Source organism: Prinia subflava, assembly GCF_021018805.1.
Source record: "Prinia subflava isolate CZ2003 ecotype Zambia chromosome W unlocalized genomic scaffold, Cam_Psub_1.2 scaffold_37_NEW, whole genome shotgun sequence".
Lineage (NCBI taxonomy): Eukaryota > Metazoa > Chordata > Aves > Passeriformes > Cisticolidae > Prinia > Prinia subflava.
In genome coordinates, this window is record NW_026960612.1 from 2,277,280 (window position 1) to 2,304,914 (window position 27,635).

At 42.4% G+C, this 27,635-nt stretch overlaps 1 protein-coding gene across 6 annotated transcripts in view; it reads left to right on the forward strand.

Annotated features, from left to right (window-relative positions):
* The first annotated feature begins 6,065 nt into the window (after window positions 1–6,065).
* The window catches only part of LOC134565186 (protein transport protein Sec24B-like), a 65,877-nt gene continuing 44,307 nt past the window's right edge, over window positions 6,066–27,635 (forward strand). For 2 of the 6 annotated variants that reach the window (XR_010083803.1, XM_063424649.1), the window contains exons 1-3: window positions 6,067–6,631; window positions 12,224–12,925; window positions 22,492–22,677. Coding sequence is in view for 5 of the 6 variants with exons in the window: in XM_063424649.1 (XP_063280719.1) it covers window positions 6,238–6,631; window positions 12,224–12,925; window positions 22,492–22,677 (1,282 nt within the window). In the remaining variant the exon portion in view is untranslated. Of the gene's footprint in view, window positions 6,632–12,223; window positions 12,926–22,491; window positions 22,678–27,635 lie in introns of all 6 variants that reach the window. The other 4 variants (XM_063424651.1, XM_063424650.1, XM_063424652.1 and 1 more) reach the window with 4 other exon arrangements.

A 27,635-nucleotide genomic window follows, 5' to 3' on the forward strand; every position in this document is an offset into this window, starting at 1 on the left:
CGGTGGCAGGGGGCGGCGCCGGCAGCGCCGGGGGCGGTGTGCACGGCGGCCCCCCCGGCTCCCCGCAGGGGGCCCGAGGCCAGGCGGCTCCGCGCGGCAGCTGCAGGGCAGACCCCGCAGCGGTGGCGGGCAGCGGGGGGGGCGCCGCGGCACGGCGGCCCGGGGCGGCGCGGGCGATCCCCCGCGCTCGGCGTGAGACCCGATGCCGAGCGCTCCGCCCCCTCGGCACCCCAGCTCCCCGCCCGGGCAACCGCGCGGGGAGCGGACCGAAAAAAGCTTCCCCGCCCTTCCAAAAACCCCGCTGGGCGCGCCCAACCCCCGACATGGGGGTGGGGGTCTCCTGCATCGGCTCTAACCCTGCATCAGAGCAATCCTCGTCAGAAGCGACGGAGCTCACAGGGGAGCCAGTGCTGCTTCCTGTCGAAAGCCCAGAATCAACTTCAAAGTCCTCTCCAGCCTCTTTTAGAAGTGGGAAGACTGTTCCCCAGATCCCTAGGAGAGCGCTAGCTCTCATATTTCCGTTCAGAACGGATAAAAAAAGTTTTTCCCCCAGGGTTTTCCATGGGTCGATTGAGAGTGCTTTTTCAGCACTATAAAAAATTCCAAGTTTCTTTCCCCAGCTAAATAGTTCTCTCACGTGTTTCCTGGTTAAGTCAGCATCACAGGACAACAAAAAGGAGTGGAGCAGTTCCATCATCAATCGTTCCTCTGAGAACATCGTGGGTTTCTTCTTTTTGCAGCTGTAGAAGGCAGATTTTTTTTTTTTTTTCTTCTTTTTTCTTTCCTCACTAGCTTGCAACTTGACCACGTATAGGCGCCAGTTATCACCGTGGAGGCCCAACCAGGAACACAGACTGGGGACACAGATCTGGGTGCAACAAGAGCAGCAGGGCAGAAGACCTGCCCTTAGTTTATTTTTCCATTTTATATCTGTGTCAAGGTGACCATGGATTGGAGAAGGGTATTGCCACCTCTCCTGTCACATTGGTCCAGGAGGCTGTCATTCAGCCTCCCCTTCTCTTGGAGAAAGTATTCATAACATTGCCAATATTTACAAAACATGGTCCTGTGTTTACAATTCACCAGCGTGAGAAACTGCACGTTTCTCCTTTAATATGAACGCTCAGCAAACCAGGAAAATTCATGGCAACAGGTGTGATTGCCACATATTAAAAATAGGCCAGCTGGTAATTGCCTAGGGTAGGTCAATGACACTGGGGTTGTTTTATTCAGAGTCAGCTCCAAGAACCATAAAGATTCATTATTTCATCCATTTGACCCTGTAACAAAAGCAGGCCTTATACGATTGTCACCCTTTATCCCCAATGGCCACCCATATGCTGATGCATTAAAATAAAAACATGAAGGAGCAGTAAGTGTCCCAAGAATTTCAGTCTCCTGAGGATTGCCTGGATAAAAGGGTAGTGCAGGAATCCATGAATTGATTCCATACATACATTTCCCAGTTATCGTAGTAAAACTGATCACCAATCCATTTTCATAGTAGTTTACCTCATGGCTGCAAAAATCTCCTGTGGGGGTCTCAGTCAACACATTTATGTTGGAGTCATTTATCGGAACACCTACCAAGCATGTCACAAATGGTGACATTGGGATGGCCAAACTGGCACAAAAGGAGGTAGTATTCAGGCTTCGTGCCAGTGTTACCCAAACATTTTCTCTGGGGTCAAATAAGTCTTTCCCGGGGTCTGCTGTGACAGTATCAACCTTGTGTAGTGTGGCTAGGATGGCAATTGCGACAACCATTACGGCGCCGCTGCCAATATCGGCACGTCCTTTCCCAACTATGTTTAGAAGCCCCATGTTGAATGGGGACTCTCACCCCCGTACTACACTGCTGTCCTAAAATATGTGTATCCCTAAGGGTCACTACACATTTCAAAGTTTGCTGGATGAGCCAAACTATTCAGGCTCTGTGTCTGGCTCCTTTGTTTTCAAACAAACCCTCTAAACTGTGATTGTCTAGCTGTACTTCTCCTAAATACTCTCTTCATGCTGCCCAAGGATTTACAGGTCGAAAGTTACCATTACAGCTAATATAACAGGCAGTCAAACGGAGGCGACTCCTATGGATTGAAATAATTCACTGGCAGCCTCCGCACTTAATCTTTGCCCACCAATCACAACTATCATATTCACAACAAGATTGTTGCAAACAGTGTAAATACACCATGTTAGGTCTGACGTTCAGCTTGTCAATGGCATCACTTGTTGTCTTAGGCCTCCCTTCTTCCCTGTTTTTCTTTTGCCATTGAAAAAGCACAGCAAATACAGTGGTGGGTTGTGTCACCACAAACAAATGACGTGAAGTCCATCGAGTGGAAATGAGATGACCAAGGTCGTTAATACAGTCTTTCTGCTCTTGAGTAAGTTCTGTATGTTGATCTGAATCAGTATCTCTGAATAGTGCTAAGAGTGGGTACAATTCATTGTTTATAATGCCAATTAGAGTTCAAACCCACAGTAAATCTCCAAGTAGCATTTGCACAACTGTGAGCATGGAAATTTGAGTTTTAATGGTGACTTTTTGCGGAGTGATTATCGCATCAGTTATGAGCCAACTCAAATATTTCCAAGGGCTCTTCTGTTGAATCTTCTCGGGTGCAATTTGCAACCCAGCTTTCTTTCACTCTCTTTCCCTGTTGCTTCAATGTGGCTCCCAGTATTTGCGTCTGGCCTTGTACAGCACCTTTCACTGCCTTGGCAATGAGTTGTTCAGCCATTTTTTCCACCATTTCGTCTACTGAAGCACCATTTGGAAGTGTTGAAAGAATCATCTTTGTTTTGGAATTAGCATTATCAAAGGCCAAAATTTTGAACATGTTACTGCGCATCTCAGTAGTCAGGTCAGGATGACGTTCTAATGCCTCATGCAACCGATTGACAAAATTGGAAAAATTCTCCATTTGGCCTTGCTTAACATTTGTAAACAATGGTTCTCATCGGTCGTGAGGGATGGACAGCATTGCTTGTTCAGCTGTGGCGGCAGCATTGTGATGCATCTGTATGGGGAATGTGAGCTGTACACTGGTATCTGCATAAGCTCCTCTTCCAGTCAGCTGTTCCACTTGGACTGCATACAAGGGATCTCCTACTTGCCATGGCTTCTGTGCCTCTCTTTGAGCTTGTCATTCCCATTCTCTCTCCCATAACAAGTACTGTGATGGTGTCAATAGCAACCTTGCAATGTTCATGCAGTCATTTGGGCACATGATATCCGAGGTGAACAAATAATGGATAATGTTTTTTGCAGCTTCTGAATGCAGTCCATATCGGGTAACAGTGGTTTTTGCTTGTTGTAAAAGCTTCCAATCGTATGGCTTCCATTCTGCAGCTAGTCCGGTTTGTGTTTGCTGCAGCATTACGGGGAAAGCGACTGCAGAGGCTGCTTGCCATTCCCCTTCCAGGATCACATCACGGATGACACCCGACCATCTATTTCCTGCTTGTCTAGGCTTTGCCACAATTCCTTCTGATGAGGAGATAAGCACAGGTTCTTGCAGTGGTCCGATGGGAGGAGCTGTTGGTCTGCTAAAGTGATTAGGATTCATCGGAGGTGGTTTTTCAGCATGCATATGCTTTGTCATTTCTTGTTCTGCTTCCCATTGTTTCTGTGGGAGACCGTTGTCTCTCCCAGCTGAATCGATTGCTTGGCTTGTTGCACTCTTTTGTTGTGCAAGATCTTCTAATTTCTTCAGCACTTCCTTTATTAATTGCTCAGTTTCGCTTGATTGATTTGATTCTATAGCAAGTGGATTCTTTGTAACCTCCATAGGAGGAAAAGGTGAAGGGGGTGACGCATGCCCACTAACGGATCCCTTTGAGTAGGGGGGACAAGGCGTTGTTTGTCCACTAGATGGGAGCGGAGGATAAGCTCGTGGTCGGCGAGCCACTTCGCTCTGCTCTGATACATCATGACTTGGCACAGGTTCGGGAACTGTGTCTCGCTGAGTGAAAACATCTGCTGGCTTGGCAGCTGTTTCCCTTTTGGCAGCTGCTTCCCCTTTCGCCACGTCAACAGCAGAGCTTTTTGGCTGCTGCTGCAGTCCTCTTATCAGCCGCATATGATCAGTTCAAAAAAATCTTCCGATCCGAGAAGTTGCTGCTTCAGGGACCGAGGTGGGTGTGGCTGGAGGGTGTAGTGCCTCTGTAGCTGCCAGAGTGACGTTGCATTTCTCTTTCATCAGTAGCAATGTGTTGATTATACTGCGCCATAAGCTCCCAGCTCTTTAGCTGATTTACTGCCTTCAATCGTCTTCTCCCATAGGGCATCGCCCACCTCCCTCCATTCTTCAGGGCTAAAGATTAGTGATATGTCTTTCATATATCCATGGTCTTTAGCCCATTTTAAAAGCTCTTTGAGCTGTCTCTCCTCGGTGTTCATCCCTTGCTTGGCAAGGATACATTTCAACAGACTGAGGGCCGCCTCCCACTCCATCATTCAGGGTTTGCAGTCTTACCTCTATGCGGGTCTGACTTGAGCTCGTAGTCAGAAATCCTGCTATCTCCCTTGTTGAGACACATTCTCGCTCTGATCCCCGCTCTCCGTCTGCCTCTTTCAATTATCTGCAGATTTGAGAGTTCCCATTTCCCCGTCTGAGGGCTTCGGGCACCAGAAATGTTGCCGGAGATCAGCCAGAGTCAAGGCAGCACTCAATATGAGTTAAAAATCTTGCTTGTTTATTCAGCTATTTGACGTACACTTATACTGTGCTAAGCATATCATGCACCTAACTCTGAACATCACTGGTTAAACCACAGTGTTCACGCATCCTTGCAGTATATATAATTGGCTTAGAAGCTCTGTCCACGAGACTAAATGCTGCAAATCTTCCCCAACTTATGGTCAACGCATCCTGTCTAGCATCCTGTTATGGCTATTGCTCCAAACTTTACTTCATCCTTATCCCATCTAAAAAACAGTTCAAGGACGTTTCAGCTTCTACTCATCCTTTAGGCTAAGAGCAGGATTGTGCACCTGTAACCGAATTTCTTAGAGATCGTGGGCACAATGTGCTGTGGAATGAGATTTGAGCTATCCCAAACTGGGCCTCAGATTTGGGCCTGCTAGGCCTCAGATTTTGGCCTGCATAGAAGTAGATAAGCTTTGTGGCGCAGTTAGAAATTAGGTTAAGGTGTGGGCATAGACTGTATAGGGCAATTAGAGTGAAGATACGGTAGCTGCCTTAAACTGAAATAGTTTACATACTTGTTCACGCTGAATGCCAATAAGAATGGACCTGCAACTGTAAATTATTTTGCACTGTATAAAACCAGCCATTTCGGGAATAAAGAGGAGAACGTATGTTTTAACCACACTGGTTGTATCTGCATTTGCTCCATCTCCAACCCCAAATAGAGACCCTGCTTTCAGTGCACATGTCCCTGCTTTTCCAGCCATGCATCCACATATTATCTATACAGAAAAAAATGTCTCAGGCAAAATAATGACAAGTGTATGTACTGTATATGTGCATGTCTGTGCCCTGAGGCAGGGACATGGAGCAGCCTCACAGAATCAGTCAGATTAAAAGGGACCACAGTGGCTCATCTGGTCCAACCTCCCTGCTCAAGCAGGGTCATCCTAGAGCACATGGCACAGGATTGCATCCAGATGGTTCTTGAGTATTTCCTGATAGTCAAGTGAGACAGAACCCCACAACCTCTCAGAGCAATCTGTTCCAGTGCACAGTCACTGTAAGGTTCTTCCTCATGTTCAGGTGGAACTGTGCATCGGTTTCTGCCAGTTGCCTTGTGTCCTATTGTTTGGCACCACGGAGAAGAGCCTGGCTCCATCCTCTTGGCACCCCCACTTTGGGTATTTATATACTATATAGATATGTATTTAGATATATATTGATGAAATCCCCTCTCAGCTGCCTCTTCTCCAGGTTTAACAAGCCTAGCTCACCCAGCCATTCCTGATAAGTGATGCTTCAGTCCCTCAATCACCTTTGTTGCCCTCCACTGGACCTGCTCCGGGAGCTCTATGTCTCTCCTGTGCTGAGGAGCCCAGAACTGAACACAGCACTCCAGACGCGCCTCACTAAGGCAGAGTAGTGGGGGAGGATCACATCCGTCGAGCCTCTCCTCACCCTGCCCCAGCCTGCCCACAGAGTCACAGATAAGGCATAAGGCCCCGCCACACACAGACTAAGCGGGCTGGGCGGTTCCTGCCCGTCGCACCGGGACCCGGTGAGGTGAAGCTCTCGCGGGATGCGAGTCCGGGCCGCGCTGCGTGACCTGTCCTCCCTGCTCGGCCCGTCCTGCCTGCTGGGCCCACCCCCGCGGCCGGGCCGGGCCGGGCAGTGCCGGGCGGGGCGCGGCCTCACGGCGGAACCGTTGCCGGGGGGCGCTGCAGGCGGCGGCGCTCGGGCCCTCCCGCGGCTCCCGGCCCTTGCTCGGCGCCCGGCTACGGATCGGGGCGGCGGAGGAGAAGGAGGAGAGGAGCAGGCGGGAGCGGGATGCAGTGAAGAAGCGCTGCGAGGAGCCATGTCTGCGCCCGCCGGGCGGCCGCTGCGGCCCGCCGCCGCTGCGTTTTCACCGGGCGGGCCCGGAGGCTCCCTGGAGGCCGCGGCCCCTGCGAGCGGCGTGCCGCGCTGCCAGAACGGTGAGGGACCTGCGCGGAGCCCGGGCGGGGAAAGGCCGCCCGTGGAGTCCCCAGGACGAACCGAGCCGCGCTGCTCCCTGTGAGTGGCGGGGGCTTGCGTGCTCTTCCTTCCTCCCGGGGGGAGGGAGTGGGCCCGGTGGATCCGGTGGATCCGGCAGAGAAACCCTCTGGCTGAAAGGCAACCAGACCTGCTGGAGCTGCTCGAGGAAGCTGCGGGTCCCCGCGGGTACGAGCGGAAACAATTTGAGAAGGTTCAGCCTCTCCAGCTTGGCTAAAGGGGCGAAGGGGGGTGGTATCCGCACCTTTCTCTCCTCGCGGATCTGGATCTGCCCGGTGCTGTGGCGCCTGTTTTGTGCCGTCTCAGGAAGGCTCTGGAGGCCGAGGCACCTCCAGGCCTCGATGGTGGCTGTCGTGCGTGAGAATGGGTAGAAAGTCGCGTATTAGGGGCGAGAGTACTCACTTTGTGGCTGTGTATGAACTTAAAATAGTGGGTGAGTAGGCGTTCATACAACTGGATCTTGGGATTTGAGTTGAACAGACAGCATTGGACCAGTGAAATATGGGTCACTGAAAAACAAAGGCAGAATAGTTTAAAGTCACAAAATATTGACTCCCATTTCAGGTAGAGAGATAGTGAGACTTACTGTAGTATGAATGAAAGTAATGAGTGTACACTTCCACATTTTTAAATTGGTGTGCTGTAAAATCAGTTCTTTATTGACACACCACATTAACTCTTCAAAATCCCTGTATAATCATCTCCTCCGTGTAATATTGGTTAGTATCTAAATTTGGCCTCTTATTTGCTGAGTTCTAGCTCATACTGTTAAATCTTTTGTAGTCAGGCTATTTTCTGCACAGGTGTGTTTTTTGTGCGGGGTAGGGACCTACAGTTTTTATTACTTGAGAATTGTGAATTTTTCTCGTGTCCAAAGGGGTAGTTAAGTGCTAAGCACTTAAATGTCTATAAAGTAGGTGTTGAGGCAGTCACCGAAGAAAATGAAGGTAGTTAAATAGTAGGTTTTAAGGAGATGCTGGTGCCTCAGTTGTGTCCAAACCGGTATTGTGATGCTGGGGTTTGTAAAAATTGTTCAGAAAATGCCAATTTACATGGCTTTTAGTCAAAAAATGTGCCATTATCAGGCTACAGCTGATACAGCATGAATAACCTGGAAGTGTTTTACAGGAACAAATTGAAACCGTCATCCTATCTTCTCTTTGTGTTCTTAGCTTAATAATTTTAAAGAGCCATCTTTACTGTATGTTGTTTTACTTAATTAACTCCATGTTGCTGCTAATATTGGTAAAACAACTTGTGTAAAACTAGGGCATAGACCATATATTTTCTGCAAAACACTCTCTTGAATTCTGAGAAATGTATACACTGTTCATTAACAGTCTTAAATGTTTATTGCATAACTTTGGTTTTTGTGTTCCTTTAGATGTCTTTGATGACTATAGTCAATAACCCAGAATTTTTCATTTTGTGACATTTAGCAATAGCATTCCAACATTTTTTTTATTGGTCTATCTGTTGTCTGAGTACTAATCTCCTGAAGTTACAACACAGGATTTGAGGGTTTGGGGTTTTTTAATGGAAATAGGAGAGGAAGTAGAGGGGAATAGCAATAGAAAAAGACTAGTGGAAATTTCTGTACTATATAATAAATACTAAATTTCATATAGAGGATTGTTGCTGCTTTTGAAATTTAATTTTATGTCATTGGAGTGGAGTTTAAATGTAAGATCCTGAAGTGAATTGAGCTGTTTCTGTATTTGCTGAAAGAAAACACTGATGTATCCTTTCCTGTAGACTGCTCTGTGTTTTAATTTGATAAAATGTGAATTTTGCAGGTAAAACTATGCAGTTGCTGCCATCTGATGAGAGTGCTTTTTGCAGAAAGCAAGCAGTCTGTTGTACATATGATGGTATTAAAAAGGATGTTCAGGTTTGTTATTAGTGAGTTTTGCCTGATTCAATGACCAAGTCCATTTGAGATCCTTGGAGACTTCAGTTTTTGTTAAATTTAGGCGTGATTGTTTTGTTGGGTTTTTAAAAGTAACTTCTTGTGTTCTATTTTCTTCCTTCTCTCTTACAAGTTTGGGAAGCTTTTTTTGTAGTCTTACAAGTGGCCTTGTATCTAAGTGGCAAATGACCTATTTCCTAATTTCAGCATAACAAAATGGTTCTTGTTAAAACAGTACTGAAGGATGATGTATTTCTTCAGTAGTGATGGAGGACTTCAGCACTAACAATTTAATGTATTAAAATGCAGCATGGAGAGGATAATTGTATTGAATTCCCATGGCTCTTTAGAGGAGTTTTGTCTGATGCTATCTACAGCTGGTTTGTAAAGCTGCCAATGGTATTTCTACTGGCGTTTTGGAAGCCAAATTTTCATTATTATGTAGTTTAGCCTTGTTTTTCATCCCTCCTCAGACTTGGGATAGTTTCAGTCAATTTAACAAAGAGAACAGAGATGTGAAAGATGGGAAACCTCTGAATGTTTTGTGAAAAGGGGAAGCTGTGTGAATGAAGAGACACCAATTCTGTGACTGAACTGTAGTGAGAGCTCAGCATTGCCTTGATCTGCTGGTTTGTTTGCCAGCAGTAAACAGAGGGCAGTGGTGCTGTCCCCTGCCTATGAGGTAAAGGACGTGTGAGGAGGCTGTGGGAGTCTTCTCTGGGGATGGGTAAAGGGGTGTTAGAAGTTTCAGAAAGATCACAGGTGGTTTTGGATAGAAACCAAGTTTGTTGGAGTAGCATCCATAGACTCCATGTAGGTAGGGTATGTGGCAGATGGCTCAATTATGCTGCTGAGGGAATGCATGGACATAAAAACCAAACATGACATTAGCAAGCAAAACTTTACTAATTCACATGGTGGTATAGCCATAGCACTGCTGCTGGGTTTTTTTGTGGGAGTTTAGAGTTCTTTGTGTGGTGGCTCCCCCCTCCCTTAAAAAGCATTAAGATTTTGAGGGTTCACCTGTTAATGTCTGTGGAATTCCACATTGTAATTTTATATAATTGTATACTTTATATGGTATTAATTTGTTCGTAGAAGGAGAGGTTCACTGCTTTTGTTATAGAGATGATGTTTTGGAGATACACCTGCTGTGTGCAGCTGAGGTTTTCAGCTTCATGGATTTTTTTTTTTTTTTTTTGAGATATTTGTCAGGTGTTTTGGAAGGATGGTAGTACCTGAGACATCAGGACAGATTGTGCAACTAACCAGATTTTGAAATAGCACTGAAGATGTATTCTGATTTCCAGTGTTGAAAACTGTCTAGTTATCTAGTCACCATTAATAGCTTCAGCTACTAATTGCAGTACAAAAATTACTTTCTACTCTTATTCTTTGTAATCAAATGGACAGAAAACTCACTTCAGATAATGGGAATAATCTTTAATCTGTAATTGTAAAACATGCTTTCAAAGGACCTGCAGCTTGAAATCAATATAATTTTTCGAATGTTGTCTCAGTGAGGTTTTCATATGTGTTTATAGATGTTTCTGCTTAAAAATGTGAATAAAACAGGCTCTACATTCTATCATGTAGAAACTGATATCTTGTATTGGTAATTTAATCTCTATTAATAGTGTGTATTTTTAAACAAGAGCTAGATACTGGAAGATTTTAGCTCCTTTCTCTTCTGCTCAACTTCATGTCAGTTATAAAAGGGCATTTAATTTTACCAGAAAGCCATTTTGGGAAATATATTCCTTGCTTTTAGGGGTTTGTTAACAAATTTGTTGTTAAAATTGCCTTGCAAGTTAATCATAGGACATCTAGAGGTTCCTTGGAGAACAGTGATTTTTCAGAATTTCAAGATGAGAAGTAATGCTTAAGTTTTGTAACCGTTGTAAATATAAGCAGGGGAATCAACTATTCATTATTACCTCAGCTGCCAATTAATTTGTGAGTGGGTCAGTGCTGTGTTTGTGTTTTTATTGACCAAGGAGTGGGAAATAACACCATAGTCATTCTGCACAATGTAAGCAATAGGGTGTGGGAATTTTAAGAAAGCAAGTCATCCACACAAAAGTATCTGTGGTTCACTAAAAATAAAAACAGGGCTAAGGAGTAGGACATGAGGAAGAACTTTGAGATTTCCCATTGAGCGGTTGGCTGAGTGTGATAAACACCAATCACTCGCTTTTTGAAATTTATGAAAATTTAATAAAGAATAAAAATTGGCTACAAAAATATTAATACAATAATAAAAGTTTAAAAAGCTTTTCAGAGACAGGACAAATAATGAGACAGTAAGAGCAAAAAAGGTAGCCCGGGACTACCGTCCCCTCTCCCTCCCAGACAAAGGCTGCGAAGGAGAAGGGCCCCGTTAGGGAGAAGCCTCTCTATTTTTGAGGACAAACTTTAATGATTATGCATACTTTATCTAAGAAAAGCCCGTTTGCCAAGAGCCTTTTGCAAAACCCCTGGCGTCCTGGAGTCTGGCTTAACCAGGTAGCTTTGTGGATTCAAGGAGATATGCATGGTCTGGCTTGACCAGGGTGGTTTCTGTGGATTCGAGGAGATATGCATCTTTCTCTCTGAAACATCCAAAAAGGGGTTTTAGTCTGGCTTGTTGTAATTGTTCTCTCTGTGTAGAAACCTCCGGGTTATCTTCTCTTTGCTCTTGAGCTAAGGACAATACCTTACACACAATTCTTACTTAGATTCAATGTTAAAAACTACATTTACTATATTATTTAAAATGTTAATATTGCATAACTTTTCTACCTAGCATATTACATATAGTAAATATCTGCGTAGAGCCACACACACAATATGCCTTTTTCACACTGAGAAAATCAGTTTGGACATAGTTAACATTTGGTCTCTAGCAGGCAAGCACTTGTTTGACCCTTGCTGGGTCAGTATGTAATTAACCTCTAATGTTGCAGAGCCAATTGCAGTGATACCAGAGGTCAGTTTCTCAGATACCAACATCTCTTACACCTGATGTAAGTATCAGGTAGTAAATGAAAATGATGTGCCTTGTCAAATACTCTGTAGTTTCATAAAAACGTCAGTTTTCGTGAAAGCATAATACATAAGAACATAGAAGACAAATATAACTGCCCTGCAACTCTATCTTGATCACTATATTGAAGGCTTGTAAAAAAGAATATCTGTATTGTTATGTATTGACATATTGATTTGACTGCAGCTTTTCAGTTTCCATTTTCAGGCAGTTTCTGTAAGGCAAACTCTTCTGTTCAAACACTTAGAAATACCAGTTTGGTGCTTATTGTTGCTCACTATTTTTTAAGTATTAACCGCCTATAAACTCTTAAAAATATTCAAAATAAAAACAAGAGGCAAACAATCTTGACATGGAAACTTCTTTCAAGAATGGAAGCAATCCATTTTTCTGCTACTTCTTTGTGTTTGCAAATTACTTCAAATACTGTATTTGCATGTGTTATACTTGGTTTATTCTCTCTCTGCTGATGGGAATCAAACTCAAAAATAGTGACAGAAAAGAAGAAGAAAGCAATTGTTTGTTGGTTCAAGTGCAGAATCCGTTGGCACTACTAGCAGCTACCCCTTTAATACGTGTGATGTTTTCTCTTCATTTCAGGTCCTATGCAGAGTCAGATGCAGTTCCCCTCTGGCTATGGCTCACATCTTCCAAACTACAGTGCACCTTTAGGACACTATTCCCAAGTGCCCAATAAAGCTGCTGCTTCACATCTGGATAATCAGTATAGAGCCAGTTACTACCCTGGTTACTATTCAGCACCAGCACAAAATGTTATGATGTCTGTGGGTAGCAACATGTTGAATGCACAGGAATCACAGCAATTGTACAACAACACTCCTCCTCATTCAGGGGGGTCCAGTGACAGACCTGTTCAAGGAGCAGTATCGTTTGCATCCTACTTGCATGTGAGTGCTCAGCAGTCATATTCAGCATTTGATAATCACTTCAGCACTTCTGTCAGCTCTTCAGTTGCATCTCAGGGATTTCCCCTTAATTCTGATCACTACGCCATGCCCGTGGTTTCTGGTGCCATGTATCCTAATGTTTCCTATCCTCCCGTGGCTGCTGGTGGTGTGTATGGGCAGACATTTACCTCTCAGAGTCTACCTGCTGTTGGACAGTTCAAAGAGACAAATCCGTTTTCTAGCCAGAGTACATCAGTACTTCATTCCCTTCAACAGCATGTTCCCGTGGGATATAATACGTTATCAGCTGTTTCATCTGCTCAGTCTGTGCAAGACAACCTCGGCAGGAATCTCACTGGATCGGTTGCTAAAGTAAACAACCAAATAAATACAGGTATGGTGTTACTTCAAAGATAGTGAACTTCCAGATTTGTCTGGGAAACATAAGTAATCGTGTGCTCTTGTTGGCTTGTTCTTGTTCACTGTGTGCAATTCTGTAATGTAATTTTGAGTTCTGTCACTCATTCTTGTAGCTTTTCTAATTTGGTTACCACAGTCCTCACAATAGCAGCTATTTGTTCTATTGAGAGATACAGAAAAGTACACTATTTAGGGGTCAGTTTTAGTTTATTTGTGTGATTTTCATGTGAGTGGCCTCAGAAGGGAGCTTTTTCATGCAGTTCTGAAGGAATGTGTAATTTCTGAAATATGTCTGTTAGTCATAAAGATATTTTTTTCTTTTCTGGCTAGAGAATTTTTCCAAGTCATGGTTGTTGTTTTTTCAAATTTTGCCTTAGTGACACTGTGAGAGACTGAAATGTTAATGGTAATGACTCAAAACAATCAGCCATTTGTGGAGGCAGCAGGGTGCTTTGCTGAGACCAGCTTTGCACACTTTTCTGTGGAGCAGGAGGAGAGCTTTAGGGGGTGTGGTGAGGAACCCTTCAATCCACACAAGACAGGGAGGGTGCACACCCACCATCAGAGGCTACAAGCTGGGTTTTGAGCCAGGTGAGAAGCAGGTGCTGTGGAGGCAGGCTGGTACTTTTTATTATGCCAATTGTTCTTCCTTACACAACTGTCACACTTAGGCCTGAGGGTGTTCATCCTTTCTGATGGGGCATAACTGGCTCAAGTGTGCTGACATGAGAGGCAGCTTTGTGCCTTAGAAGAGGCCAAAACCATCAAAGACCCCTAAAGTGCCCCCATACTCAATTTCCAAAGGAGTGGGCATGATCCACAGGGTTTTAAAAGACCGTGTAAAACTCCCCACCCTGCATCCAAGGGGAAGTGCTTGGAGTTCCCATGTACACCTGAACATAATTAACCCATTGAGCTCTGTTGTGTGGGACACCCACCACTAAGAAGACCAGAAGAAGAGGACTAACAGGACACCATCTGGATCCCCAGATGGTGATATCTTTTTATTTATCCAACACATATAATTTGTACATATTGCTTTTCCACGTTAAGTTTTGTCCCTTTTGGGATGGTATGAGACACCTCATGATATGATTCCACTGTCATCCCTACGTGCTGTCCCGCCTGGTGTCAGCTGGCTTGTGGCTGCCCAACGCCCATGGTATTCACTGAAACTTTATTGATGCTAAGGTGATGCAACAGCACATTCTTTACTCTCAAACACACATACAATATCTACAGAAGTGTGGAGCGCTCTGAGGCCAGGGCCTGGGCTGTTCTCCTGCCTTGACTTGGAGTGACCCAGGGCCCTCAGAAGTTCATGGTTTCTATGGTACCATTTCCCCTGCACTCTGCAGGGAAGGCTCACAAATAGGGCGTCTGCCACATTGTGAGTTCCTGAATGTGTTTGTGATGATGTTGGTATTTCTTCACTTTTTCTACAGTGGCCTCTTCTAAGGATGTATCAGTACGCTTGTATCACACAATCACATCCGCCATGAATGCTTGCATTTCCTTCACAAAAATTAAGTCTGGTTTGTATGACTCATTGCTGTCATCTCTTATATGTGGTTCCTGAAATACTGTCCAATCTTGCTTTTTTGCTTGCTTTGATAACATTTCACATATGTAATTGTGCCTTTTAATTCTTGTATCCTGCACAATTGGGCAGTTTCCAATGATGTGGGAGCATGTTTCATTCTCAGCCTGGCAGTGCCAGCAGGATTTGAAGTATTTTTCTTGTCTAACCCTTGTCTCATGATGGGTCTTAGTCTGTCACTTGTCATTCCCTTTCCCTCTCCTCTCCTCTCCTCTCCTCTCCTCTCCTCTCCTCTCCTCTCCTCTCCTCTCCTCTCCTCTCCTCTCCTCTCCTCTCCTCTCCTCTCCTCTCCTCTCCTCTCCTCTCCTCTCCTCTCCTCTCCTCTCCTCTCCTCTCCTCTCCTCTCCTCTCCTCTCCTCTCCTCTCCTCTCCTCTCCTCTCCTCTCTTTTTATTTTATTCTCTCTCTCTACTTCATATTTACTGTTAGATAAAATACATACTATTGACTGTTGTAGTTTAAATTTATGGGGGGTCCCCGGGGAGTGCCCCCGGAGACCCCCGGGGTACTTATGGGGTCGAGGGTGTTCCCGTGCTGGCAGGCAAAGAGACTTCAGACGCCGGTGGGGTGCTGATGAGGTGAGGGTTTATTCACTGAGGGAGAGGGGAAGGGAAGGGAAGAGGGGAGGGGGAAGGGGGGAGAGGAGAGGGGAGCGTCCGGAGGCCTCCAGGGGTAGAGGGGCAAAGAGGGCAGAGCCTTCTGCCTTAGCATTCTTATCACAGAAGTTCAAAGGGGCGCGGTAACATTCTCCAGCCAATGAGGTTACAGATACAGGATACTGCAGGGAGGATACAGACTTGGGATAAACCATACATTTTCCAGGGGTGAGCTAGAGCAAACCATTTCCATAAAATGCAATCCCACAATTGACTTTGGCATATGGTCTTGTGTGCACCGTAATTCAGGCAGAGATATCTCTGTAATAATTGTAATAATTAGATCTTAATAAATGTGGGAATACACAAGACAGAGAGTCAAACAGACTCGATTAACATAGTTGGTTTGATAACCAAGATGCCATGGCAAGAACAAACAGAACTGTGAAAATTACAGGCGATGGGATTACACCTGCTTACGGGAAGAGAGAAGATTGAATCAACTTCTGCAAGCAAAGAATTGTTGTAAAATGCATGAGTTTTCTGTGTGATTTTTAACCTGATTATTGTAGTAGAAATTATAAACCTGTTTGAAATAGTATATAAGCTTTTGGGAAACCTGAGTAAAATCGAATTCTGATCACCGAGTCTTCCCTTCTCTCATCAATCGCCAATAAATAAACACGTGCATTTTGTCACAGAGTTCAGGAAAAAAAGTGGAACCCTACATGGATTTCAAGTCAGTGGGGGTCTTTTTAATTAATATTTTTGATAAGCATTTGAAAGAGTTAGGAAGTTGTAGCTGATTTTTGCAAGCAACAACTTGATGGTTTTAGTATGGATGTAGCTATAAAGTTTGTGGAGGTGCCAGATGAGGACAAGTACAGTCAATCCTCATTAGTTCATTCAGCTTCTGAGTACCAGTTCATGGGTACTCAGAAGGAAGGAAGGAAGCATGGAAGAGATAGGAGATGTGGGAGCACCTTCACAATGAAATACCTTGCTCTGCAGAGAAGAGAGAGTAATAGTCTGTGCAGGAAGATGCTGATTTTCTTTCTGAACTGGGAATTTTCTGACTTCATGCAGTTTTGACTTGTAAGCAGTGCCAGACTACATCTTGCTTTCTCTACTAAAGACAGTTGTTACATAACTGTAGGTTTCCTTTTTAATGCTAGGTATTTCAGATTATGCTGTTTTAGGAGTCCTTGTATCTGAGATTTTCTCGGACCAAGGACTTAGGAAAGAATATGGCTTTGGAAAAGCTTTTTTTGGGAAAAGCAGTTAAGCTTAAATGAAGCTCATTCAATCCACAGTTTGAATTTAGTTTCAATATTGGCTCCCCCTCTCCTGCTGCCCCCCCCCCCCCGACTAGGATATAGTGTCATCCTCACCTCAGTTATTATTACTTTTAATACTAGTAGATTTGAATTCTGTGCTGATGAGTGCTCTGGGTAATTTTCTCCAGTATTTTCAAACCATGAAACAAAATACCATTTAAAAATGTAAATAGGGAGCTCCTTGAAAAGCTCCTGAAGTTACTGGCATTTCATGGTTGTGCGTAAAAATGTATTCTTTCAAGGACTGGCTGAAAAAGTTGACTCTGTTGAGTGCAGAATCTGCAGCTGGACTTGACAGAATGCAGGTGTCTTTCCAGAATAGCACAATATGCAGTAGGCATAGGAAAACTACTTACTGCTGGTTCAAACTGTGACTGTTTTATTTACAGAAGCATTTAATTCCAATGCTTGTTAATTTTATTTCTTGTAGTGGTGTCTTGAAATTATTTGTTCATAGGAATTTTTTTTTGTAATGAGCAGCTGTTTTAAAGGTGGAACAGTGGAGCTGACTAGGCAGTGAGGAGTAATATGAGCAGTAATTTTATTTTTGAACCATTCAATGCTGCTCTTAAGGGAGTGACTGAGTTAGTATAAGGCCTCAAGAAAAACTAGTAATATCACACCTCAATTTCAAAGAACTAATGATGGAATTGGCTGTGATAATGCTATGTCATGGATACTCACTTTGCAGATATGAAAATGAACACTGATCCACTGTTTCTCTTGTGCTTGGGTAATAATGCAGTCCTTGGTTGGTTTGGCAGACTGTAGGCCTCAGTAGTTAAACCACATGCAGACTCTTTCTGGGCTTGTAAAGCTGCTGATAGAAGCATGCCTTGTCCTTCATTGCACAGTGGTCAGGTTTCTGGAAGTGAATTATCTGCAAAATAATTTTTCTGTTTACCCTGAATTCTGGTTCAACCTCAGCACACAAATGATTCCATATTTGCTGACTAAGAAAAGCAGATAAACATAACTTATAGGAAGGCTGAAGGAAGAGCTGAACAGTTTTATTATTGAACCTTGAACACAACCATTTTTGATGTCTGGGGCTAAAGAAACTGCTTCCAATGATATCTGATCTCTTTTAATCTAGAATTCAACATCTTTGGCTAAAATATATTAAAATCCAATTGCTACAATACCTGGATAGTAAAATACTTACATAAATAATTGCAAATAAATGCATAATAATAAATTGTGAAGTAATTATACTAATTGTTTGATCCTGGCATAACTGGTTTGGTTTTGAGATGCTGTGATGCTTTCTAAATTTCCCAGGGCAGTCTTACTGTTATCAGATGGATTCATTTTATATATAGTATTCTATTTATTTTCAGCCTTTAAGAAAAGGAGTTAGATTTTTTAAATTATTTGCCAGTTCTTGTATATCCTTGGAAAGTGTCTGAATACAATACACAAGGAGCATAAAGAAATAGTGAATGATCTGTTGGAAAGAAACTTTCTGAATATTTCATCCTCCCTGCTTTCTTCAGGAAGAAGCAGTGATGGGAAACAGTTGCCATCTGTTTTGTGCATAGTTTTTAGCTAAACTACTAGGAAAAAAAAGATTTACTGAAATTCATAAGTGTGCTTTTTATGACTGTTGTGTAAAGAAACTTGGATACAATATCCTCCTGTTTGTCAGTGTGCCAGTAAGTTTGCTGTAGTTGCTCCTGTGTTGTAAAAGATGCCCTTACAATCTCTGAATTATAAATAAACAAATTGCAGACAGTCTGTCAGTCAGGATGCTAGTTTTCATGTATTTTTCCAAAGGAGTTTTGTACAGTCAGCACTGAAAGCTCTCTGTGATGAAAATGAAACCTTTACGTAGAAGAATGATGTGTTAATAAAATCTATGTGTTCAAACAGGACTTACTCAGGAAACTTTGGCAAGAGTTTTTCAGTTGTTGTTTGATTTTTGAATTTTTTTTTACTTGAATCAAAAAAGTTGTCACCACTGGACTGAAATTAGTTTCTTTAAAAATCCCATTTTATGTGTAGCCTTGCAAAGCCTCCAGCATGTTCAATTTACTAAGATCAAACCTCTGAATTTCTGTAGGTCATGTACTAAGGGCATAGAACTGCAAGAAAGTCTTTTCCTGAAACTTTAGCAGCCCCTTTCTGAAATAACTGAAGTATTTTCAGCAGGCTTGGTGAGATTTCACTAGAAGAAACTAAATTTATTTTGAGGGGATTTTTTTTTTGCTGGTAGTTAACTGCTCTTGACAAATAATACCCAGGGAGAATAATTTTCTTTGCTTTAGGAAGTATAAATAAAGTAGAATATAAATATCTCTAATTCAAGATTTTTCTCTTTGGAGGCTTAAACTAGTTTAACCCTGCAAGATCAACCTCTGCTATCTTTAAAATCTGTATTTCAGCAGAACAGTGTTGGTAATAATCTGTCCAAGAGTGTTATGCTATGTAAATGGCATACCTTGTATTATTTAGGCTTTTTGTCTTTCTAGGTCAGTAGCTTTCTTTAACGTTTTTCCAGTTTATTTCAGCTGAAATCAGAGCACTTTCATTATTCTTGGTGCTTTTGAAGTTAGCATGGATGTCAGCCAGGATGCCTGAATTTTACCAGACTCCTCCATGAGGAGAGGGAGCTGAAGGATATCCTTCTGTGGGTATATGGCATGGGTTTCTTTGCATCCTGGTATGGACAGTCTGCTTGAGCAGGAGACACTTTAATTTCATTATCTCACGCGCATACTTCCCCTTATGTCAGATCAGGATGTAAAGTCCTTGCTGCCCCAGTTCCATAGGAATGTAGGCTATAATCCTGTAAATCTGCTAATATAGGTGTGGTTGAAAAAAGGGGAAGGACTGCAGCCAGTACTGAAAGTCAGGGGCAAAGGATGCTGTTGGAAAACAAGCTGCAGGGAGGTAGTACCTCTCTCCTTAGAAACTGTGTTGTGTTGGGGGCAGGGGGTGTGTGGAGTCGTGAAGGCAGGAAATCAAGATCACAGTTGAAGCAACTCAAGAAGGATAATTCTCGTATCTCTTCTGAAATTTTGAGGAGATGCTGTGGTGATACTTTCTAACTATGACCTGTAGGTCTCCAGTTAAAAATTAAATGACAACTTTGTGATGATGTATAGGGAAAAATGATGAATTACAATGCTAATTTTCCCAATGCTACAGATTCTTTCCATCACATGCCTTTTAGCTGTAGATCCTTATGCCTGATCATTGTTAATGCAAGAGGTGTTCATGGTTGAGAGGCATGAAGGGAAAACTTCAGTATACATTGAAGGTGAGGAGTTGAATGTGAAAACCAGAAAATACTGTCACTGAGAGACAATGGGGTTTATATTTATCACAGCTTGACAAAACTCTTGACTTCCCATGACATCAGTTGATGGGAATATTATTTGGCCTCACTGTGTTTGTCCTTGATAAGTTGATGGCAAATTTGTGCTCTAAACTGGTGTCCAGTCCAGCTTTGTCTTGAGTTACAATAAGCAATCCTAAAATGATACTTAAATGACAGAATGCAGTCTTCTCATTGGCCAGAGGAAAAATAATGTGATAGTGTAATTCCTCTCACCACAGATTGTAGTGGTGTGTTAACGAGTTCTTTATATTTTATAAGTTTTTCTAAGTTCTTTGTAAGATGGTTTGTTCCTTGTACCCCCCATTTTGCCTTCCTGATAGTTGCCCCTATAACTCCCTCAGTAACTGTTAGGTGTCAATCCTTTCCCCCCTCCTCCCTGGAGCCTGCCTGTCACCTCAGAGTCCTGCCTCAGAGCTAGAAAGTTCTATCAGGGGCTTCAAGTGATAGGCAAGGTTCGGGGAAAAACCCTTCCTCTCCCTTGTGTGTGGTCCTCGTTTGTGTCAGTCACCTTCCTAGCCCCTTCTGTATTGAACCCAATTGGTTGTATCCTCCTCACCACCCTCTGTACCGCCCCCCAATAAAAAGGGGGGGGGGGGGGGGGTCCCAAAAAGCCAAAAGCAGTTCAGTCAGAGCAAGTTCTTGGCCGGTGGGGAGGCTCCGCCTGACCCTTCAAATAAACCCCCTTGGATTTACTCGGCCGGCTCCTCCCTTTATTCTCCGCCGTTGTCTGCCTCTTGCCACCTGTGCCCTCGACATTTCGTCGGAACCAAGACCCACTGGATCGGCTTGGCTTGCGCTGCTTGCCAGCTGTACCTGCTGCTTGCCGCGGTGCCTGAGCTAGCCTGGGCAGGGCGGGACCGTGTTCTGAAAGGCACTTGCGACAACAGATTGTTTCATGTGATGATTTTTACCAACAGTGTGGTTTTAAATGTTTATTTTGTTCAAGTGTTTCCTTTGGTTTTGGTTGCTTACAGCATTTAAAACCTTTATGGAATCACCATATAAAGTTTAACATTTAATTTTGTAGGTTGGATTTTTGTACAAAGAAAAAAATACATTTTATTTCTCAGAGTTTAGAAACATGTTTTTAGAATGTATTTAAAGGATTCACATAATTTTGAAGGTAGTTGGATAACCTTTGCTTAAGAATAGATTTTAGTACATGGCAGGAAGGTATTACATCTTCAGCTAATTCAGGTGTAAATTTGTTTTGGCTTTGAGCACGTGACACTAACATTACAGCACTTAGCACTCTCTACAGCAGTGCTTGATGCTGCCAGCATCGCTAAATTGACTTGGAATGTGGAAAATGCCATCACTCTACAAACAACTTCCTGCTGGTGAGCACATGAATGTGGCAAAGAACTTCCCTTGTCATCTTGCATATCTTGCTTGAGGAAGCTACTGCAATAAGAGTATTCCTGCTGACAGGTTCTGAAGCTCCCATGGGGAATCTGCAAGACAGTGTGTACAAGCAGAGGTTATAGCAAGTCCATTGCAATAAAAGAATGCTCTATGTGTTCATTGGAAAAAGACATCATTTTGATAAGACTTGCAAAAAAGCTGTGTGTATGCTCAACATCAGATTTTAAAATTGCAAAATATATAGAAGTTCCCTTGAGATAGTAAAGATGTGTGCTGTTAACTTTGACTGTAAATAATAAAAACAGAAGGATCATTTTAAGCCGCCTCTTCTTCTTCACCCTCTAAAGGAAACCTCAGCTTGCCCATAAAGTTATTTGAGATATCACCTCCATTATTCAAGTCAGGGACTGTATGAACTACTCAACTATATGTATCACAAGATGCAAAGTTAATACCTCTGCATCCTCTAGCAAATCCTGTAACTTAAACAAGTACTCTACAAATGGAGAATTTTGTTCTTGCTTAATTTCTGTGTTTGTTTACTGAGTACTTTTGGTAAAAACATTTCCTTTCTCTTCTTTCTAAGAGCTTGGTCAATTGGGGTATTTTTAGAAAGAATCATAATACAGATTTACTCAATGTATAAGCAAAGAGCAACCCTTAGTTGAGAGCTAACTAATGTTGTCCTTGTCTGATAGGAGTTTCAGCTGGACTATGTCAAATCTCTCAAAGCATTAATCTTTTTTTAAAGCAGATTATATCTAGTCCAGATGTCTAAAACACATCAGAAGTTTTGTGGAATACTCTGGGTTGATTGAAACAGATTGCTTGGAATATGAGTCTCGTAACTGAATACCTAGATTGCAAAGTGCCAGCACTGCAAGGAAGGCATAATACTCATCTACTGCACAAGGTTTCCTCCCGTGGGAGGAATCTTGAGGGGGCCTATTTCAGGTGGACTACAGTCCACTTATCTGGGAAGAGTAACTTGTAAAACCACAGTGTTGTGGGGATGTATCAAAAGAAGCTTCAGCTTAGTGTTGCTCTTACTGTATTGTGCTTTCTTTTTGTTTTTGCTGTTGTCAGAGCAATTTGTTCATTATAATGGAGTTTTAGCACTATAGGTACTGAATTTTTTAAAACAACTAATCTTTCCATAGATACTTGTTTGCAGGCATCTCTCTTTGAAGTACTGTATTGGTTTTTGTACTTACTGTGGAATCAAATGTGATTACTTGTGTTGTGTAATTGTCTGTGCAAGTCCATGCAAAGGGTTCCTGCTTTCTGCTGTTGTTTTCAGGTGGCATTGGTTCTTCGCAGCCCATGCACTCAGTGAGTCAGAATGTTCCATTTACCAAGCCTGGAGTTGGAACATCTGCTTCCTCTGCTGTGATGTCATCAGTAAGGTCACCTGTTCCAAGCCTGTCTTCAAAGCCACCATCTTCACCATCACCATCACAGTCACCAGAGCTGGCGCTTCAGGAAGGTACTAAAAGGGAATGGGAAGTCACACTACAGACTTTTGCTCTATTCCACATGCACACATGAATGCTGGAAGTTTTATTGCTTCTTTTCTGTGTTTGACTGGAGCACATCTCTGGCATCTCATCAGGCTCCCTTAGTGGTGGTGTTTTATGTCACCTTGGTTGTAGCTTCTCTTAGTGCTTGTATTTTATTTCCTTTGTCCACGTGTTGCCTTTGGCTTGTTTGCCTTGTTGGCAGTCTTACATGTCTCTTGCCCAAAAAACCTTCTTTTAGTTCCCTTATTCTAAAAAGCTGCTCACTTCTTTAATTACTTAGAAGAAGGTCTTAAAATGAGCTTGTAATTAGTCTGTATTGAAAAATGAAGTGTAAACTAGAAATCTGCTAGTTTGTTTGTGGAAATAGTGAGTTTGAGGATTAAGTTCAAACTGGTAGAAATGTTTTCTTACTGCCTAGCTGTAAGTGTCCATGAAAAGCTGCTGCAAGAATTCTTGTGGGAAAACAGGACTGTTTGTATAAGCTCCTTCCTATTCTGATGTTGGCAGCATCTTGACAAAGAATCAATTGGTTCTTGAGCCTTCTTCAGTTAAATTAAACTTTACAGTGATGTGTTAACTTGCCTCTTGATTATTACATGTTTCTGTATCTAGTATTCCAAATCTGACTGCATAATTTTTTTTATCTTGGCCATGTTTCCTTAGCAATTTCAGAATTTTAAATTCTTATGGATAAAGAACTCTGCCTGAGGGGTGGAAGTAGGCATTAATTTTGTCCAGAACAATGTGGTATCTCTAGTGTTCAAAACACTTGGCAACTGCATGGTGTGTGATTGTCACAGCATATTTTTTTATTCTTAAATTACAGAATCCTCTGACATAAATTACTGAATTACCCCCTTTTCCTCCATTTCCTCCTTTTTCTGCTAGAATGCAGATTACAGGTTGTTCATCGATCATTTCTATATATATTAGAGGGAAAAAAAGTTGTCCATTGCTATAAAGTTCTATGTACAGTGTATCATTTTAAGGAAAATATGTAAATTTTTGGAACTGTGGCTCTTGCACAGTTTTATCATTGATTTTAATGCTAGATAGACTTTGTATTGTGGGTGTGCTTGCTAGAAAAAAAGCATTGCTTCTTCTTCAAAAGATATTGCAAACAAAGTTTTTAATGAGAAAAAGGATTTTAGCTGTTAAACTGTGATTGCCTTGATGCGCAATGTCTGTGTTCTGGAAGTGATTCCTGCAAAATGTGTGAACACCTGGTACACCAGCTACAGATCAGTGCAGTGGCTGCTGAACTTCCCTACATTTAAATGCTTCCACTAAGTGAAGGTGAATGCAGTAAGTAGCTGAATGAGCACATTTTAAAAACAACAGTATGTTGGCATTATGAAGATAAGTTGTCAGGAGTTTCTGTTTATCTAATTTTATCTATTTACATGTCATCGATGACACATAAGTTTCTATGTTCAGATGATGGTTTTATGAGCATTGGAAGACTTGAAACTCTGTTAGTTTCATTTGAGGAGTCTGAAATAATGTACTCTTGCTTTTTTTATCAACTTTTTATCAAAAATTAAATGTGGTAACTATTTGTCTTGGTTTGAAAGACAGGTATCTGCTAGGGAGGGGCAGGACCTCCCTAGAGATGGAGGATTCAAATCCCTTCCCTCCAAATTATTCTAATTTAGAAAATTAACGGGGCTTTCAGGCAGAGGTATTGATTTATTAAAATATGAATATCGATCTAATATCAATATCCAACTGTGACGGACAAAAGACTCTCTAACAGTTAAAGTTAGAAAGTGTATGTTTATTGCGACAGCGCATGGAATAGCTCCCTAATGCGCACTGCAAAGATCACAGGTAATTACAAAGCCTTTTATTTACAAAAATGTTGAATACACAAAATACAAATGTATATTCATACCCCTGTCACTTCCTCTTCTCCGCTTCGTATGCTAATTGACAAAAAGGCTATTAAGCATGCGTAGTTTGTTCCCTGAAATGGGTCGGTGGTCCTTTTGTGAGGAGTGGTCACCAAAAGGAGGAAGTAAAATGAGTCTTCCTCATTCTAAACTTTCAACCTTTTCAATGCAGATGTGATTGATGGCTGGTAGAACTCCCTGTTTCCTGTTTTCCAGGACTATTTCAGTGGGTTTCTGAAAACAGGAGGTCTGGTGTTGTATTGATTAGTTTCTCTGTTTGACAAGCAATGAGTTTTTAGATCCGGGGTAGCTTATCTTAAATCCGGTTTCTTTTAACCATCCTCTAACTTTTAACTGATTTCAGCAAAGCTTATCTATTCATTTCAGCTAAATCAGCAACATCTGTTGTTAACTGTAACCTTAGCTTTTCTCAAAGCTTCAAAATTAGTGTCTCATTTCCCCACTTCTTCTTTGAAATGAGTAAATTCTTTTACTCAGTGTACAGCATCGTCTTCATCTATCCAAGCCGTACGGCTGGTGTCTCTCAAGACCAAGCCATACCCCTTTGATAGTGATGTTAAAGCTGCCACTCGTTGTAGCATCCTCCAATTCCAAACAAGTATTACAACAGATAATACTAAACTTATGCTGACTAAAGTAAGCAACACAATTATAGGGTGGACTAAGGCATTCAGTATACCAGTTGCTGTTGGGGACCATCCAAAAAGCACATCCCACCAATGATGAGACAAATGTTCCTCAAGCCTTTTAAAAACCCCTTTGATGGTCTCAGTGTCATGATGTATTTTAATTTATGTCTTTTTCCCTCCATCTCTAATTTCTTTTAAGATTTCTCTCAATTTGTGATGTTTCATCAATTGATCAACTAAAGTCAAATTCATTCCTATGGGCACAGGCAGTATCTCCTGCACGGTGGCTAGGTTGGCCTTTATATATTGATGTGATATTACAGGTGCCCGATAGGAAAAATCACATCCTTTAATTCTAACAAAATTGCAAACACACAAATTGAATTGAGTCTCCTCTATAATTTGGTTGTCTATCCTTATGATGGGGCATGCAGTCCTAAGACAGACACAACCTTGTCCCATATACACAAGCGAAGTTGTCTGTTTGCCTGGATGCGTTTCAAAGTGACAAATACTTTGGTCCGTATCCAAACAAGTGTCTTTGTCACCTTCTAATGTCCCTTCACATATGTATCCTAGTTGTCTCCTCACAGTACAGGGCTCTAGATTAACAGTTTGCCATTTTCCTTCAATTTCTCCTGCCCACATCCTGTGCTCAGAAGGGTACAATACTGTTCCTTCATGGTTTAATCCTAAGGGGACTATGGGATGTATTAGGTCCACTGAGGCATTGTGTATAGTTCAAACAAAGGCTGTCACCATACCAGTCACAGGGTTATAGGTGAAATTGACCAACATCCACCAAGACTGAAGTTCCCTCTCCTTATCAGAGGCATTGTCCCAAACAATCTTGCGAATTTCAGCAGGGAATGTTCCCTTTCCACCTTCTCTGATAACTGCAGCAGCTACTGATTGCATCCACAGTTGTGCTTGAGTGCACCCTAGAGCCAGCGAGATGTTTTCACTAGCTGTGCCTAGCGCATTAATTATTGCCTCATGATCTCGCTCCTCTATATTTTCCCATTCTGGTAATATTTGGGTCAATTTCCAATGATTGTTACCTAGTGCTAGTAGAGAGGATTGCAAAGGTTGTTGTAGTTTGACTAAATCGCTCCCTACTGAGGTTAATTTATTCATCAGCACTTCTGAATCTATTGTGTTCAGCACTCCCAGTCCTGCCCCTAGCAACCCAGTGAGATCCCTCTTACTCTTAAATTAGGAGGCATACTTTTTTGGAGCCAAGTGGTCCAGTCCATAAAGGAGTTCCTGAGAAATGGGGCACATTCTGGCCGAACGTGAGAAGCATTTACCTGTACTCCCATTTCTACTTGTTTCAAAGACCACTTTGGGTTAACTATCAGCTTCTGAACTCCTGTCTTCTTAATAGCATATGGCCCAGTTCTGGTAACTACAGGAGTTATTTGTTCCTCTACTTCTGGAATAGCTGGCATCTGGGTGATCACAGCCTTTCTTGGCACTGGTGGAGTAATCTTGGTCTGGTCCTTATGGAGCTCAGTACATACCTGGGTGATGTTAAAGTCAATATCATACCCTCTTATCGCACACCCCTCTATTTTGAGTCTAAACTCAGGACAATTACTCAAGCATTTGTCACAGCATTCAGGACTAATCCGGACGGGTCTCATGGGTGGGTGGTAAGCCTCATGGAATTCATCCTGTACGAATGCATATTTACGTCCCCAAACATTTCTTCCTTCCCACAAGCTTGCATTCGTGACTTTTAGCATCTTGTTTAAAGCCTTACGAGAGTAAGGGTCATAAGCTCTTCCTTGGCACTGATATATCCCAGTCACATTATACCTACGTGGTATTGCGTTGACTGTTGTTATAGCTAAGGTAATTACTACAATAGTTATAAACTTTCCACATAATGTCCATAATAATTATTAGTCCATTTATTTGTGGTCCCGAGTGAGCTTCAGCTTCAGTTCGTTATCGCCTGGTGTGACCTTCCACCCTCTGGGGCTTTCGTTACTTGGGAGTGATGGATCCAGGCCTTCTGTTCTTTGATCTTGATTGCAGTGAAGGTAGTGAGGAGCACCTGGACTGGTCCTTCCCACTGCGGATCCAAGGTCTTTTCTGCAAAAGACTTAATGCACACATAATCCCCAGGTTGTACATCATGTACTGGCCCATCTAATTCCCTGTTTTGAGCTCCAGCCACATATCTCTCAGTTTCTCTAAGTTGTTTATTTAGGGCCACCATATATCTATGTAGGGTTTCTTCCCCTACTTGAATGGGTGTTGTCCCCTCTTGAACTGCATATGGCCTCCCATACAATATTTCAAAAGGGCTTAGTTTCTCCTTTGCCCTTGGTTTTGTCCGAATTTGCAATAATGCCAATGGGAGAGCCTGGGGCC